We start from the raw sequence: 15,440 nt of genomic DNA, 5'->3' as shown, positions 1-15,440 counted from the left end.
TTTAGCAGTAGGTGAAAACGATATTGGACAGTTTTTTGGATTTCTGTTGTTTAGTGGGTATCATGGAGTACCCGGCGAAGATTTATACTGGAGCACTCAAGAAGATTTATCTGTCCCAGTAGTTTCTTCTGCAATGCCAAGAAATAGATTTTGAAAACTGAAAAAATATTTTCATATTATAAATAATACGAAGTTGGCATTAGGAGATAAAACAGGAAAAGTTTCTCCTTTTTATGAAGAACTGGAAAAAAGCTTTCAACATTTCAGCATCTTCCATTCCTGCAGTGTAAATTTTTGTATGGAGATTATTTGTTACTTGTTTCTACAACTCTTTTCCTTGTTTCAGTATATACTGCTAACAATTAATGTAGAATTCGTTTATACATTCTTTCTTATCAACTATGTAATTTTTGTTTTAATTTATTACGAAAGCTTTTTTCTGTGGAAGCTTCATATCTTCTCCTAAGAAATTTTGGTGAAGTAGCTTTGCGGTTATAAATGTGTAGGCTTCCTATTTTTCTGCTTAATCTATGTTACTTCCGAATAACGTTGACAAATTCACTTGCTAATGCTGAAAAAGTGCAGACAAAAATGAAGCTTCGAATTAGAATGTCGATAATCATGTTTTACAAAAATCATGTAAAAAAACTAACTGTTTATTTTTTATTTTTTCATAATTCTTATGTTTGAGTTTTAAATCGATTTTTCACAAAAAAAAAAAACGTTTATTTTACTTTCGCATCATAGTTTGGCGTGTAAAAGATGTACACATATGCTTCTTTGAATACCGTCCTTTATATATACACGTCTTTAAATGCCGTCATCGTCGTCACGTCATAGACCTTATAAGACGTCACGCTCTTACTAACGTCTCTCTGCGAATGATTGCGCAGTTCACTCTGTCGTAGCACTCGGGATCCGAAGGTCCTTTCTTGATAGCTTGGCGCTGCCTCTACTCCAGGGATGTCAAACTCATAGGTACACTTGGGCCAAACAAACAAGGTTTAACTTTAGGTGGGCCGCAAAAAAAATCAATATTTACAGAAACGTAGATTTATTTCGAATAATACAATAATAAACATATATATTTATATAGAAAAGAACAAAAAAAAATTTAATGTTTACGTCCTGATACTTGACATCTCTTCTCTGCTATTATCTTTCCTATTTCGGGAGAAATTTTGTTTGCAGTGATAACTTTCAACCCTGACCCAAGGTGAGCATCATTAATACGGTTTCTAATAGGAGACTTATTACCTTTCATGACTGAAAATAACTGCTCGCACCGATAAGTGCTACCAAACATGTAAATAATTTCATATGCGAATTTTCGAGTATTTTCAAACTTGGCTGGTAAATATTTGTAAAATTCAGGCACGCCCACTTCAATGAATTTTGCTTTCAAATTTGAGTTGCATTGAATCTCGATCACCTCCATTTGCATATGGCTGGGTACTGAGTCAATACTTATTGAGAAAAATCGATAAAAACAAAAAAAAAAAAAAAAAAAAAAAAAAAAAAATTGTCTTCGAGGGAACTAAAATATCATTAAACCTCGTTTCAAATTCAGTTGTTAAATTTGCAATTTTTTCTGCGCATTTTTGATACGAACAAGTATCATCTACACTTGATTTATTCATGCTGCACGTCGGGAAGTGCGTCAAATCTTCATTTTTAAGTTGTTTTTCCCAAAGAACTAGTTGACATTTGAATGCTTTAATTATGTCAAACATTTTCGAAATGATATGATCTTTTCCTTGTAACGATAAATTAAAATCGGTTAAGTGTTTGGTTATATCAACCAAGAAAGATAAATCTTGTATCCATATTGGATCGTAAAACAAACTTACGTCTTGATTTTTCGCTTTTAAAAACTGACATATTTCTTCTCTCAAATCCCAGAATTGTTTGAGAATCTTGAAGCAAGATAACCAACGTACCTCGGTATAGTAGGACAAACCCGAATATTCACTATCTAACTCACTTAAGAAAGCAGTGAACTGACGCTGATTTAAACCTCGAGATCTTATAAAATTTATAACTTTTTTTATATATGACAAAACATTCTCCATATTTATTACTTTCGTGCATAGAACTTCTTGATGTATAATATAATGGATATGATGAATGTTTGAACCGTGAATTTCACTGAGTTTTTTTCTTAGTAATGCTACGAAGCCCTTGTTTTTCCCGGTCATTGATGGAGCGCCATCTGTAGCTACAGAATTTAATTTTGCCAAAGGTAGATTGTATTTCTGCAGAAGTCCAAAAACACAAGTAAATATATCTTCTCCTGTGGTAGTACCAGGCATCGGTATTAGTTCCAGTAATTTCTCAAAAATGTTAAAATTCTTGTCACAAGAACGAAGAAACACTGCTAATTGAGCTTTGCCACTAATGTCCGTGCTCTCGTCACAGGCTATGGAGAAACTTTCGAAACTAGATGATTTTGCTTTGATCTGATCACTTAAATTCGCGGCTAAATCAGTAACTCTTTCCGCAACTGTATTTCGAGACAATGAAAAACCTTCACATTTCCAGGACAAACAATTTCTCCAGCTTTCATTAGGCATTCCTTGATGAAATCACCGTCAGTAAAAGGCTTCGAATGTTTAGCTATCAACTCGGACAAGACGTAGCTTGCATGTACTGCCGCTTCACTTTCTTGCAATACTTTACTAAACATGGACTGTTGCTTTTTCACTCCTAACTTAAGCTCTTTCAACTTTTCTTCTCTCATTAATCCTTCGTAATTGTTATATTTCGATTTGTGTTGTTCGTAATGACGTTTAATATTATATAACTTTGGTACATTAATAGTATTATTACATATCAAGCAGATTATTTTATCTTTTATTTCACAGCAAAAATATTCTAATTCCCATTTTACTTGGAATATTCTATGTTCGTCAGAGATTTTTCGTTTAATTTTACTACCGCTTGGTTTTGATATAGACATACTGAATACAAAGGGCTGGAATAAACACGGTTAACGTTAAAAAGTTAACGAAAATTTCTTTCCACAAGAGATAAATCAAAATGCTGAAATATTTCTTCAGAGATATTCTAACAATATCACAAAATGTCAAACGTTTAGCAAAATTCAATTCAAAATAGAGAAACTAATTTTTTCTCACAGCGAAATTGCTACAAATCAATCACAGCATTAAGTAAACAAACAGTTCGCTAGAACTACAGCTACTACTGAGATGAGTTGTTTGTTCTCGGCTTTTATAAGCTTTATAATTAATTTCTCAAATATACTGGAAACATCTATAAATATCTGGATTTTTGTGGATGGCAACAGCAATTACGAGATATTTATTTATTAGGTATTAAATGCACGCGCTGTTCTATTTTTAACCTTCCAACGCAGCTGTCTTTTCAAAAGTCGTCTGCGTTGCTAAGGCAACATGAAGCAAATCTAATTACAATTCTAAATAAAAGAAAATTAACTAAATAAATAACTATGAAATCCGTAACAATATGAATTAAGTAATAATTAATAATAAAGCAAAGTGCATGCACATGCATGCACCAATATATCGTACAAAACTATGATTGGAAAACTGAGACCATGAGTTCGGCTATCGGGGGATGCGTACAAGTTCTGAGTGCACCAACGACTTCATATAACAGGTAGACGGCTCACCCCACAGAGAATTCGTCTGTTAGGGTGTCTCCAACATATACCACGTGACTAATGCTCTTGGCGCTCTTGGGGAGTGATAGCTTAGGCTGTTCATCGCCAGTTTGGCCCGCTTTCGATATGGCAGGTAGTGCTTTTTATTTCCGTCTGCTAGCAGTCAGCAGACAACGGCCTCGAATTAGGTTGTTCGATTTTTTACAATTATATTTAGATATAACTTAACCCCTTTTTTCCTGAATATTTTATCTATATTTTTAATAATCGCTTTAAATTATTTGCACCATTGTTTAAGATGTTTAGGTTAAATAATTTTAGGAAGAAAATCTAAAATAAATAATAAAAAATTGAGATTATATACTTACAGACTATTGACTTTCAGCTGGAACTATAAACTATTACTGCCCAAACTTAATATAGTATATAATACAAAAAGATAAATTATACTGAATTAATTAATTAAAATTATGTTTACTTAAATATATGAAAGTAAAATATTAAAGAAAAATATTTTCTTTCATATATTTAAGTAAACATAATTTTAATTAATTTAAAGTCAGAAATAGTTTTTGAAAGAATTTCATTTACTTTTGACCTCTCGGTGTTACCAACAGTACTTGCATTATGGAAATGTACAATAGTAAAGAATTTTTTATTTTTAAAAAGATCTTTATTAAGTAATTGATTATGCCTATTTTATTCAGTTACTTGCATATTAAAGTGCTTATAAATTCAGCAATGTCCAGAAAATAATTTAATGCAAACTTGGAAGCTACTGCCTTAACTGTACATTAAATTTAGTAAGATTTCATATTTTGCAGATCAGCTGTAAAATGTACATTTCCAAAATAAAATTTTCTTTCTGAGTTATAAATTCAAACATGACAATAAATGTTCTATTTTATTCCTGTATCCCAATTAAATAAACACATTATGAAAATGTGCATTTAAATATAGTATTTACTATAAAGTAAGTGGCTTAATTACAAATAAACACTCAAAAATTAAGTAAAACAAAAATATACTACTTTGTATGAACACCAATCTTTTAAACGCGAGCAGGACGCAGGTTTTGAATAAAAAAATTTTGCTCTTCACCAGCTGCAAAGGATCCAACTTGCATCTGATGAAGAAATAAAGCTTTTCGTTTGAAAAGCATGTCCTGCTCATATTTAAAAGTTTGGTGTTCATACAAAGTAGTATATTTTTATTTTAAGTGGATTAATGCTTTATTTTTTTAAATTATTTTTTCTAAAGTATATCAAGAACAAATACTAAAAATCACCTACTCAAAATGGTAGTCAAGTATATTCCAAATTTCCTATTTTTGATATGTGAATAAGTAATGAGCTTTTTAAAACAAAAACACACAATTTGGCCAAAATATAGAAACTAGTTACTGTTATATACTACATAAATAACTTTATGAAATACAATAATGCAATATAATATGAAATACAAAAATAATAACCTCTTTTTTCCTGAATATTTTATCTATATTTTTAATAATTATTTGCACCGTTGTCCATTGCACCCTATATATGGCTCTGATATGAAAAATTTGACTTATCAAACTTTATTTATTTATTATTATTTTTGGAGATGGTATAAATTTTAAAAAAATTAGCTTGTCGAACCATTGAATCTTTTGGACTTTCGCTTGTAAACTTTTTTTTGTAAGTGAGAAGGAAAATTAAATAACGTTGGAATTGCTGTGGCCTTTAACCAGGTGCCTCCAAACTTTGTTCTATCGAAGCAGTCTGATGTAAAATGTTTCGAACATAACTTTGAATACTTGGTTACTCTAAAGTTTTCCCGCCGCAGTTGTACTTCCCATTGTTTTTGCCTTTCTGGATCTTTAGGGAAACTATAAATGGAAAAAAAAAAAAAAAAAAAAAAAAACCTTAATTGTACTAAAGTAGCAAATGAAGTATTAAATTACACACATATATGTATGCCAGGTCATACTGCAGAAGAATGGTAATTTTCAAAATCATTTAAGAATTCTTTAAGTACATGCTGAAAAATATCATGAAATTTTAAAAGTGTAATAATTTTTCATTGGAAAGAAATGTAAATATACCTACAATTAGAGTCAAAACAATAATATAATTGTCTGTATATGAGGGGTGGCATTTTTCCCCTTAGCCTTTTATTACATGAGAATTCTTATTTCGTGATTCTGTATTGGAATGGAAATCAAAGGGTCCTTTTGGACCACCTTAAAGTTCTCTTAAAATTATTTTACAATAGTACGTACATTCAAAAACACAATTTGTATTACATCAACTTACTGGTCAAAAGGTGCCTTCTGGAGAAAAGAGGGTCAAGTGAAATTTAAAAGAAAATGAGTCACTTTCAAATTAGATTGTTAATGATGGGAAAAAATTTGTGCTCAACGCAAAGTTGAAAAAAGTTACTTTGATTTTGCCATCAACAATTCTTCCTTCATAAAAATCTATTAACAAAATTATATTTCACTGCATGTAGGTTAAACTTCTAAAATGAGCACCACCTCTCTTTTCTTGAGATTATATTACTGGAACAAAATAATGCACTCTCTTTTCTTGAGATTATATTACTGGAACAAAATAATGCAATCTTAATTACTGATTTCCACACTCATGTGTATGTCATGGGGGGATCAATATTTCTTATTAACTATAACAAATATTTTATATTGAATATGTATCAAACGGTAACAAACTTCAACTCAGTATTTATTATTAGGATCAAAACGATATTACAGTTAAAAATTCTCTCACTCTCCTTTTTTTTTTTAAATACTATTTAAAAATATGGTAAGTTTTTCACATCACATTTTTTCAATTACAATAAATTTCTAACAGCATCGTAGATGAGACAGAATTATAATCCAGATTATTTTTATTTGAATTGATTTTATAGAAAATAATGATAAAGCATTGAGCTTTATAAAAGTAATCTGATTTTTAAAATAATGCTGTTTAACTGTTTATGTTTAATGTTGCATGAATCAAGATCTTCAGCTTTTTTTAACAAAGTAAACATATCGCACAGTCTCAATAATTTAATGCTAATAATAACATTTTTCTTTTTTTATCGCAGGTAGTAATTGTTTATGAAATCAAAACGCGTACGACCTGGCGAAAAAAGGTTAACGCCAATTGGCGCAGTTTTCTATTTCAACGGAATACACGGAAAAAACATATAAAATTCAATTATTTGTAAAGGGTGATTCCAGTAAATAGTATCGCAGTATTTAATACATTTTGATGCTAATAATACATGCTGAAAATGTCATATACGGCGGCAATTTTCTTACACAATATGGCTGAAACTTTCCAACCAATTTAACAGAGATAGTAAAATGACAAAAATACTGAAAATAAAATAATAAATCATGCAGTTTTAACTTACCTATGAAAGGTTACAAGTCCTCCTTTCACGAAACTTTCTTTACATCCGTAGGCGCTGCAGCGAACAGCCATTTTTACTTAAATTTTATGTGACCAAGCAGAGCAGCAGTCTTTCGTTCCATAGAAAGCAATGTAAAGTATTTCCGGACTTTCGGAATTCGCGCAGCAGTCACGTGACACTAATGTTGGAATCGGTTGAAGGTTGCAGTACGCTCTCTACCAGTATATTATCTCGTTGGAGTGCACGTGTTCCCCAAAAGCCGAAGGTAGCTGAACGCAAGCTACTCACACGCATTTGTAATTTAAGTAGTGTGTGTGTCAGCTCGCTGTGAGTAATCTAACAACACTGAATAAATTATCGTTAATTACTTAGCAGTAAACATTTCATTTTTTTCTTCGGCGATATGTTATTTTATTATTATATATTATTATTTGCCGATATATTGGCCGGGACGCAAAAATATTTGTTGTGGGCCGAATGCGGCCCGCGGGCCGCGAGTTTGACATCCTTGCTCTACTCGATGACGCATTCCAATATTATTTCCAGATAATAATTTAAAAGTAATCTTATTATTTTTTCTAATTTATTAATTTAACAAAATTAGAACGTAATTTAATTTCCTTCTATTAAATATTATTTTAGGTTGTGGCAACAAGGCGAGTTGACGTCATATCGAACTGATGTCGCAAATTTCCGTCTGTAACGAGAACTGAAGTCAGGGAAGAATGAGAGATTGGAAGATGGCGGAGCTCTCCGTGGAGGCTCCGTTAGCAATGACAGAAGATTGGTCGGATTTTAGTGACTTCCAAAGCTCCGAGGATATTGAAAATTCAAACAAGAACGATTTACGTAACAAAGAAACCAACGAGAATGGTTTAGCAAATAATTTCAATGAAACATTTTCTACGTCTTTGGAGGATCTAGTCAACACATTCGATGATAAAATCACAAAGTGTTTTTGCAATTACGAAGAAAAAGTGGAGAAATTTGCCCCAGTTCAAGTTCGCACACAAGATGAAATTATGAATGAGTGCCAGTAAGTATATTTAAATTATTATTTTCAGAAATAAAACTGTGTTGATTGTTTTACTAGTATTCATGTTTACTATTTGTGAACAACATGGTAACCCTTCTGATGTGTTTTAATTTTACATTATTACAAGGTAAAAAGAATACGGAACGAATCGATTTTCTGTGCCATTGTGGTCCATAAACAATTCATTTTTCAGTTTTAATTGTAACATCAAATGTCAAATTCCTGGTATGAATTTGTAGTTATAAATTGCGTGGGTGCAATATAACACTGTTTTCAAACTTTGCATGCGAAGTGAAGACAGGTGATGGGCCAAAAAATATTTTAAATAAATTAAACACTTTACTTAATAATTATTAATTAGAACGTATAAACAATAATAATACTGCAAAAAGGAGAAAAATCTAGTTTATGTTTATTTTCTACCTAAAATCTAAAGTTTGGTGCTTGCAAGACATTTCTGTTGGTGACACTTTATTATTCAGTTATAATGACAGGTAAGCATAAAATTTTCGAGCTGACATTTTCAGGCTCTTTGACATGAAATAGTTCTAACGTGTTTAATTAATCATTAAGTAATTTACTTTAAACTAAAAATAACAAATTTTGAAAATTACAAAGTTAATCAAGTGGGATAAAACTTGAGAATAAATAATAACAATCTAGTGTCATTCTTTTATTTATTATTTTTTTCCTTTCGCATATAAATAAAAATACATATGTTTGTATGTAAATGAAATTTATTTCTTATGACAGTTTGGCATTTTGGTTCTGATAAATTTTGTAGCCTTGGAGAGTGATGATAGTCTTCAGAGATTGTAGAGGCACATCGGTCAGTTGTGTTCTTTTCTTATTTACTTTCAACTTTTTGGGGGTGGGGAGCATTTCACATATAAATGTATTCCTAAACAAAGTGAATATTCTTATTGCAGGTTCATAACTGAGTGTGCTTACTTTTTTGGCAAGCTTGAATAACGCTTAATTAAATCTGTGTCTTCAAATATTTGAATATGATTTATATCACACTGTAATTTAATTAGCCTCATTTATAGATTACTTTGTTGTTACAGTCATGTGTACTAAACACAGTATTCCTTCAGATGCATATTATTTATTTTAGGTTGCTAACAATTCTTCTTTTAGAAAGGAAATTCTTTAGTAAGCTTTCTTGTCTTTGACATTTTCTGCTTCAGAAAAAATCCCAAATGTCCTTTATTTTGAAATTAAATACCCGTTAAATTCTCATATCGTAACCAGACAAAATGATTTTCTAAACAGTTGGAAAGAGGGTCAGTTTGAACACCTAGCAGGCACCAGAACACTTTTCTAAACAGTTATTCAAAATGCTTCTAATTGAGAAGAATTCTATTGAAAGCACAGATTATTGAAATATATTTATTGTTCTTGCAACATTTAATGTCGCTTTCAAGTTAGCCATTGAAGAACTAGAGAGGGAAAAAAATTTGGTGTAGATATTTTCACTATTTTGACCATCATGAGTTTAAATCAAATACGTTTAAACCTCGATATGATGAGAAATTTGTTTTGGCTTTCAGGTTCATTAAGAAATAAAAGTAGATAGTGCAGCATCTTGAAGATTGTTGCAGACTAAATTATTTCTTTCTGTCAGCTCTTTCTTATTTAGAACACTATTATGAATATTGTACATCTGGCAAACTGTCAGTTTAAAATCTGTTAAATAATTCATCTCCAACATACCAGAAATTTGTTAAGATCTTGAAGATTGGAAGCCGAAAGAAAAGCTAGATTTGAATACAGATTACCATTTTGATGAAGAAATATTAACTCAAAAAAATCTTTTCAAAGTTACAAAATTTAAACAAAAATATTTACAATATTTTACAAAATTTAAAACATCAAGTAGCAAATCACACACGATTTTAAAAAGTGCTGGTAAGATACGTGAATATTTTGGTACTCTTCTGTTATGAGGACTAGATTCAGAAATGTATGTATGTGTGTATATGTATACACACATGCACATATATGCATGTATAAATGAATGCATACATTTCTGAATTTAGTCCCAATAACAGAAGGGTACCAATATTTTTAAATACTTTTGTATGTGTTTTCAGTTTCTGCAACATCACACTCTGAAAAAATTTTTAGTATCACGTAAACTAAATAAACAAAACAGTTGTTGAGTTGAATTTATAAAAAATTAAGCATTTATATATTTTAATTTAAAGAAAATTGTTCAGAATTTACCGAAAAAATTAAAAGTAATGCATATTTTCTGGTCTGCCAAAAATCAGGACAAATATAGTTCTAAAAATTAAAACTTTTGTTTTAAAAGTTTAAAATTTTTTAAAAAGTTTTTCTGCCTTTTTGAATTATCTTTTTTTTTAAAATGAATTCAAATGACTGTTCTAATAATCTGTCTTTTATGTTTAATAAGTCAATACAGTGCATAATACAAAATCGGGATTCGTTGGGACTTCGGCGATTCCGGATTAGGGTTTTTTCTGGATTATAGATCATCAATTTAAATCTGGTAAGATGGCATGCAGAAATTATACAATTAAAAATATGAAACCGTAATTTATGAAATAAAGAGCAATTATGATCTAAAGGGTATCAAAATTTACAAAAAAAAAAAAAAAAAGCTTAATATTTATTTGTTTACTTTAGTAAACATTTCTTTCAATGTAAGTTGTTTAAGTTGCTTCGTTTTTTTTTTTTTTTTTTTTTTTTTGTGCTAATACTTTCTCTTTAATTCTATAAACAGGCATAATTTCTTGTTCAGTTAGAAAGTTTCACTGTTCAAGTCCTGTAATTGCTGTGTTGAGAATACTGACTAACTTGTCAATCGAAATTTTTTCGTTTTCGATAATTTTTTCACTGTTACTTTCTTCACTATCGTAAGCGCGCATGGGTAAATGCTTTACTGGCTTTACGCGCATGCATAGCGGACGCACGCATCAAATGCACTTGCGTAAGTTTGTGGCTTTGAGGTCCGGATTATAGATCATTCCGGATAATGGACGTCCAGATTACGTACTTTGTACTGTATTGTGTATCAGAAGTGTTACTTCTTGTCTTAACGAGTCTTTGCACATCATTCAAAGAAGGCATTGATGGTACTTGTGCCGAAGTGGTCTATGGTGCAACCCACCGTCTGCCTGGTGAGTTCTTTCATCCAGAATCCATATCGAGCATCGATCCTTCAATGCTTGTGTGATACTTTGAGTACCATCTCACCAACTCTTGCATCCACGCACAATGATCAAGCTATTTTGTGCATCTTGCACTAGAGACATCTTCCCATATGTTTGTGCGCAATGGTGATATTAAACAAACATTGACACTTTCATATGATAGCCCATTCAGAGTTGTTAAATGCATACTTAAACGTTTCACCATCCTGTGCAATGGCAAGCAATCTGTGATTAGGATAAATCGTCTCAAGCCTGCATTTCTGATGCAAAATCCAACAACGTCTCCATCAACATTGCCAATGGAAGATGCCTTTAATCCTCTTATTGAACAGCCAAGAAACTACCAGATCTGGAATATAGTTAGGTTTAACCCAAAATATTTGTAACATAGCAGTGGTACTTTGGGATGGGGGTACTGTGACAATTTTGGTTACACCAAAGAGGTAGTGCCACTTCACAGGGAGAGAGTAGGCATTGGTAAGCAAACAGATCCAAGGCAGACCAGTTCTAGCCGTGCAATCATGGATGTCGTACTCTTGCTTCTGTCCAACTTTATGTAACGTGAATGTATGTTTTTTTACTTCCTTGTACGAAGTAAAGGAAGTATTGTTATCGCAAAAAATTTTGGTTATCATATTTCAAAGAAAATATCCATTTTGACAGCTATCGAATGCAATTTGAAAATGTTTTTGAGTGTCTGTACGTAAGGACAGAATAAAGATTGTTTTTCCCAAAATGGATTCAGAGGAAATTTTTTCATGATATCTGTACATAAATACATATCTCGCATAACTGAAAAGCGAGTAGCCTACGAATTTTGAAATTTTGTATATAAGACTGCTATAACAAGTAGTTGCGCACCTCCATTTTTGGTGATAATCGACCGCACCAACAGTGTGTGTGCATACATATATATGTATTATATACCGTTATGTTACTCGGCTCGGTGACCTCATTTTTTTCTTATTATTATATGTTGGTAAATTGTGCATTTTTTGCTTTAAAATGATTGAATTATGTTGTTCTTATGCTCCAGTGAAGTTTTTGTGTCTTTAGTTAACCTGCATGCAATAGTTGTAGAATTTTCAACAATTTTAAAGTTGTTTAAGTGTGGCCAAGCCTAATGGAGGAGCCCTATTTGCTTGCATTTGAAACTTAGAATAATAAGGAATTAAGTCAGTTTCAAAACCTTCAGTGTCTTTTTGCCGAGTCGGAGCAAAAGTAAACTTTAAGTTTTGTGCACCGAAAAATCTGTCAAATTGCTTGTTTTTGAATAGAGACTCTAATTTTAATTGTAAAAATTGTTTCAATCGTATTTGATGTTTTATGTTTTCCCATATTTTTCATGAAGATATTTTGAGTTTATTTTTCCCTTACTGCGAAGTGAGAATTGAATTAATTGAATGATAAATATATCTCTTAAAATTAAATTTGACGAAATAAGTTTGAATGAAATAGAGCAAAAAATGTGTGTAATTAAATGGGCCGTACAAGGAAGTTGTGGTGTCCACATCCGATTTTTTTCCTTAATTGTAATGTTATATGGCACTAATGTCTTAACTCCTTAGCAAGTTCTCGATTGGTTGCATACTGATCTTCCACAAGTTCTTGCAAACAGCCCTCATCAACATCAGTAAGCCAGCCAGTGTGCACTGCTGTTTGAATATCATAGTCCTTGTTTTTGAACTTTCGGTAACATACCTTCACAGTGCTATATGATACAACATTAGCTATACACATGATTTGGTGAGATTCTGTAGCTGACTTTTTGCAAAAGAACTAGAAGCAAATGATGATTCTAATCTGGTAGCATGATAGTTCCATTTCAGATAACTTGTATTTAATGATAACTTTATAAATTTCGCAACTTAGTGTTCTAAGGCAAGTCTCTTTCTTTCAAATGCCGAAAATCATTTGACGAAATATCGTGAAGCACATCAATGCAGTTGTGCAGACAGTATTTGCAGTGGCGGGAAACTTTCGTTAAAATCCAATAATTTCGCTGAGTCTACATTTCCACCAAACACATAGAATTTCACTAAAATTATATACATGTATACAAAATTTGTAACATTACCCCTCCTCAAGCACTGTGTGTGGCAGGCACTACATTTCCTGGACAAAAGTCACACCTACAACTAGGGAAAATCAATTCAAGTATTAAAATAATAATGTCCATAAATGACCTACAAGAAATCAAATACTAAATCAATAATTAAATGCATGAATTTACAAATTTATAAAAATAGGACCATAGGCTTAGTTTATTATTTACATTACATGCACTATGGGGATTATGTGCTATGGCATAGTAAGGGGCTAGCCTGTTTTAATGAACTACTTTAAGCTTAGAATTTGATGTCTTATGGATCTGAACAATGAAGTCTTTAAGCTTGTTTAGAACTGTATAAAGACCATTGCATGGTAACTGTAGTTTAAGAGAAAATCCTTTCATTTGAATTTTATTCTGTAACCACACCTGCCACTTTTGTTGAATTGATACCCCATACCTTTTATTTCATATCAGGTGTTCATCTCTATGTCAACTAGTTGACTCGTGCACAATTTTGCATCACTTCAAATTGTGTCTGGAGATTTGGAATGCACTCCTCAGGCAACGAATTTGCATCCTGAGGAGAACCAAACAAGAGATCACAATTTCAACAAAGTTTATGACCGAAGAGCATTTGGATGGGGAATAGCTGGTAGTTTCATGGATGGCACTGTGATGGGCCAGTAAGAACAGAGGTAACTTCTGATCCCAGTGGCTGGTGATTTCTGGGAACCATCAGACAGAGAAAGAGATTATTAATCTTGTTTCGATTAAACCTCTTTGCTATGCCATCCGATTGCAGATTTAAATGTGTTTATAGGTTTCATCTCTGTCAAGTAGATTGTACAGTTTTTTTTATTATAGCCAAGATAAAACTCCTTACTTGATCAGAATGTAACTGAATAGGCACTACAAACCTGGGAATCCAATTCCGTATCATTACTCTGCTATCGTGACAACCTCTTGATCAGGAATAGGATATGCTTCAAGTCTCTGTGTCAAGTAATCAGTGACAAAAGAATGTTTATGTTGCCATCAGCGGTTTGTGGCAGAGGTCTCAGGATAGGCAAAGTGTTCGAAATTCGCTCCTACATTAAAATGTAGCAGTTTCCCTCAGCTGCATTTCTTTGGCCTTTCCCATCCTGGACATACGTCACAAGATTACCACCACCACTGCACATTAGCCCTTGTATTACTTCAGTAGAAGTGCTCTCAAACTCTATGCAATGTCTTATTTTTTCTGAACTGGCTTTCAGTAAGACCTCTATGTAATTCTTTAAGGAGGTCTGGAATCTTCAAATTCTGGTACAAAATGGCGTTTGGAATATTGAGCGAGTCTTAAAGAAGCCAATATTGTTTTGTCTCAGAACTGTAGATCAAATTGTCCTGCCAGATAGGTTCCCTATTTGAAGACTTCATTAAGACTACCCGTTTAACCAGCTTATATTTCACTTCAACCCTGGGACAATTATCAAAAGCTTTTTGGCAGTTTCTTCTAAACAGGGCATTGGCATTTCCATGTGATGATTCTTTCTGATGATGAATAATTATGTCATATTCCTGTTTCTGTATCCACCTGGCTTATGTGGCTTTTGGAATTCTTGAAATTTAAGAGCCAGGTCAGCAATGCATAATCTGTGCAGAGCAGGAATTTTCTGCCATAAAGATAAAAGTTGAAATGTTCTATGGCTTTATCTATGACGAGCAACTCTCTGCCTGTGACGCAGTAATTTTTGTCTGGTTACATAGACATTTGCTGCAGTATGCTACGACACGTTCGTGAGCACCATTATTCTCAGAGCTCGCATCCATGTCAAGAATAAATGGTTTAAAATGGTTTGTCCAGCTGAGGATAGGTCAGGACTGTTGCAGATTTTAAAGCCTCTTTCAATTTGTTAATAGATCCTTTTGTCCCTAGGAACTTTTGCATGCTCACTGTCAGTTTGTAAAGGTGGTATTACAATGGAAGAAAAATCATTTATAAGTCTCCTGTAGTAGGTGTAAAGCCCTAGGAAACTTCTCAGTTGATGGGCATTTTTTCTTCTTTTTTCAATGTTTAACTCCCGAAACTTTTTCCGCATTTGCACATGTACTTTTGACAGAGATGACATGCCCGAGGTATGTCAC

At 32.3% G+C, this 15,440-nt stretch overlaps 2 protein-coding genes across 3 annotated transcripts in view; one reads left to right on the top strand and one right to left on the bottom strand.

Annotated features, from left to right (window-relative positions):
* LOC146997200 (THAP domain-containing protein 1-like) overlaps window positions 1–7,311 on the bottom strand; it is a 73,653-nt gene extending 66,342 nt beyond the window's left edge. Inside the window, exons 1-2 of one of the 2 annotated variants that reach the window (XR_015041193.1) lie at window positions 7,046–7,311; window positions 5,118–5,513 (exon numbers count right to left, since the gene is read on the bottom strand). Coding sequence is in view for 1 of the 2 variants with exons in the window: in XM_085816968.1 (XP_085673094.1) it covers window positions 5,270–5,513; window positions 7,046–7,116 (315 nt within the window). In the remaining variant the exon portion in view is untranslated. Of the gene's footprint in view, window positions 1–4,935; window positions 5,514–7,045 lie in introns of those variants that run through there. The other variant, XM_085816968.1, reaches the window with a different exon arrangement.
* The window catches only part of LOC118196786 (fasciculation and elongation protein zeta-2-like), a 172,652-nt gene that overhangs the window by 94,841 nt on the left and 62,371 nt on the right, over window positions 1–15,440 (top strand). Inside the window, exon 2 of the mRNA XM_085816970.1 lies at window positions 7,688–8,081. Coding sequence (XP_085673096.1) covers window positions 7,771–8,081 — 311 coding nt within the window. The 5' untranslated portion in view covers window positions 7,688–7,770. The remainder of the gene's footprint in view (window positions 1–7,687; window positions 8,082–15,440) is intronic.

This window comes from Stegodyphus dumicola, chromosome 5 (genome assembly GCF_044657685.1).
Source record: "Stegodyphus dumicola isolate Sdum_Otavi_A_Nest chromosome 5, ASM4465768v1".
NCBI classification, from domain to species: domain Eukaryota; kingdom Metazoa; phylum Arthropoda; class Arachnida; order Araneae; family Eresidae; genus Stegodyphus; species Stegodyphus dumicola.
This window is presented reverse-complemented; position numbering and strand designations above follow the sequence as displayed.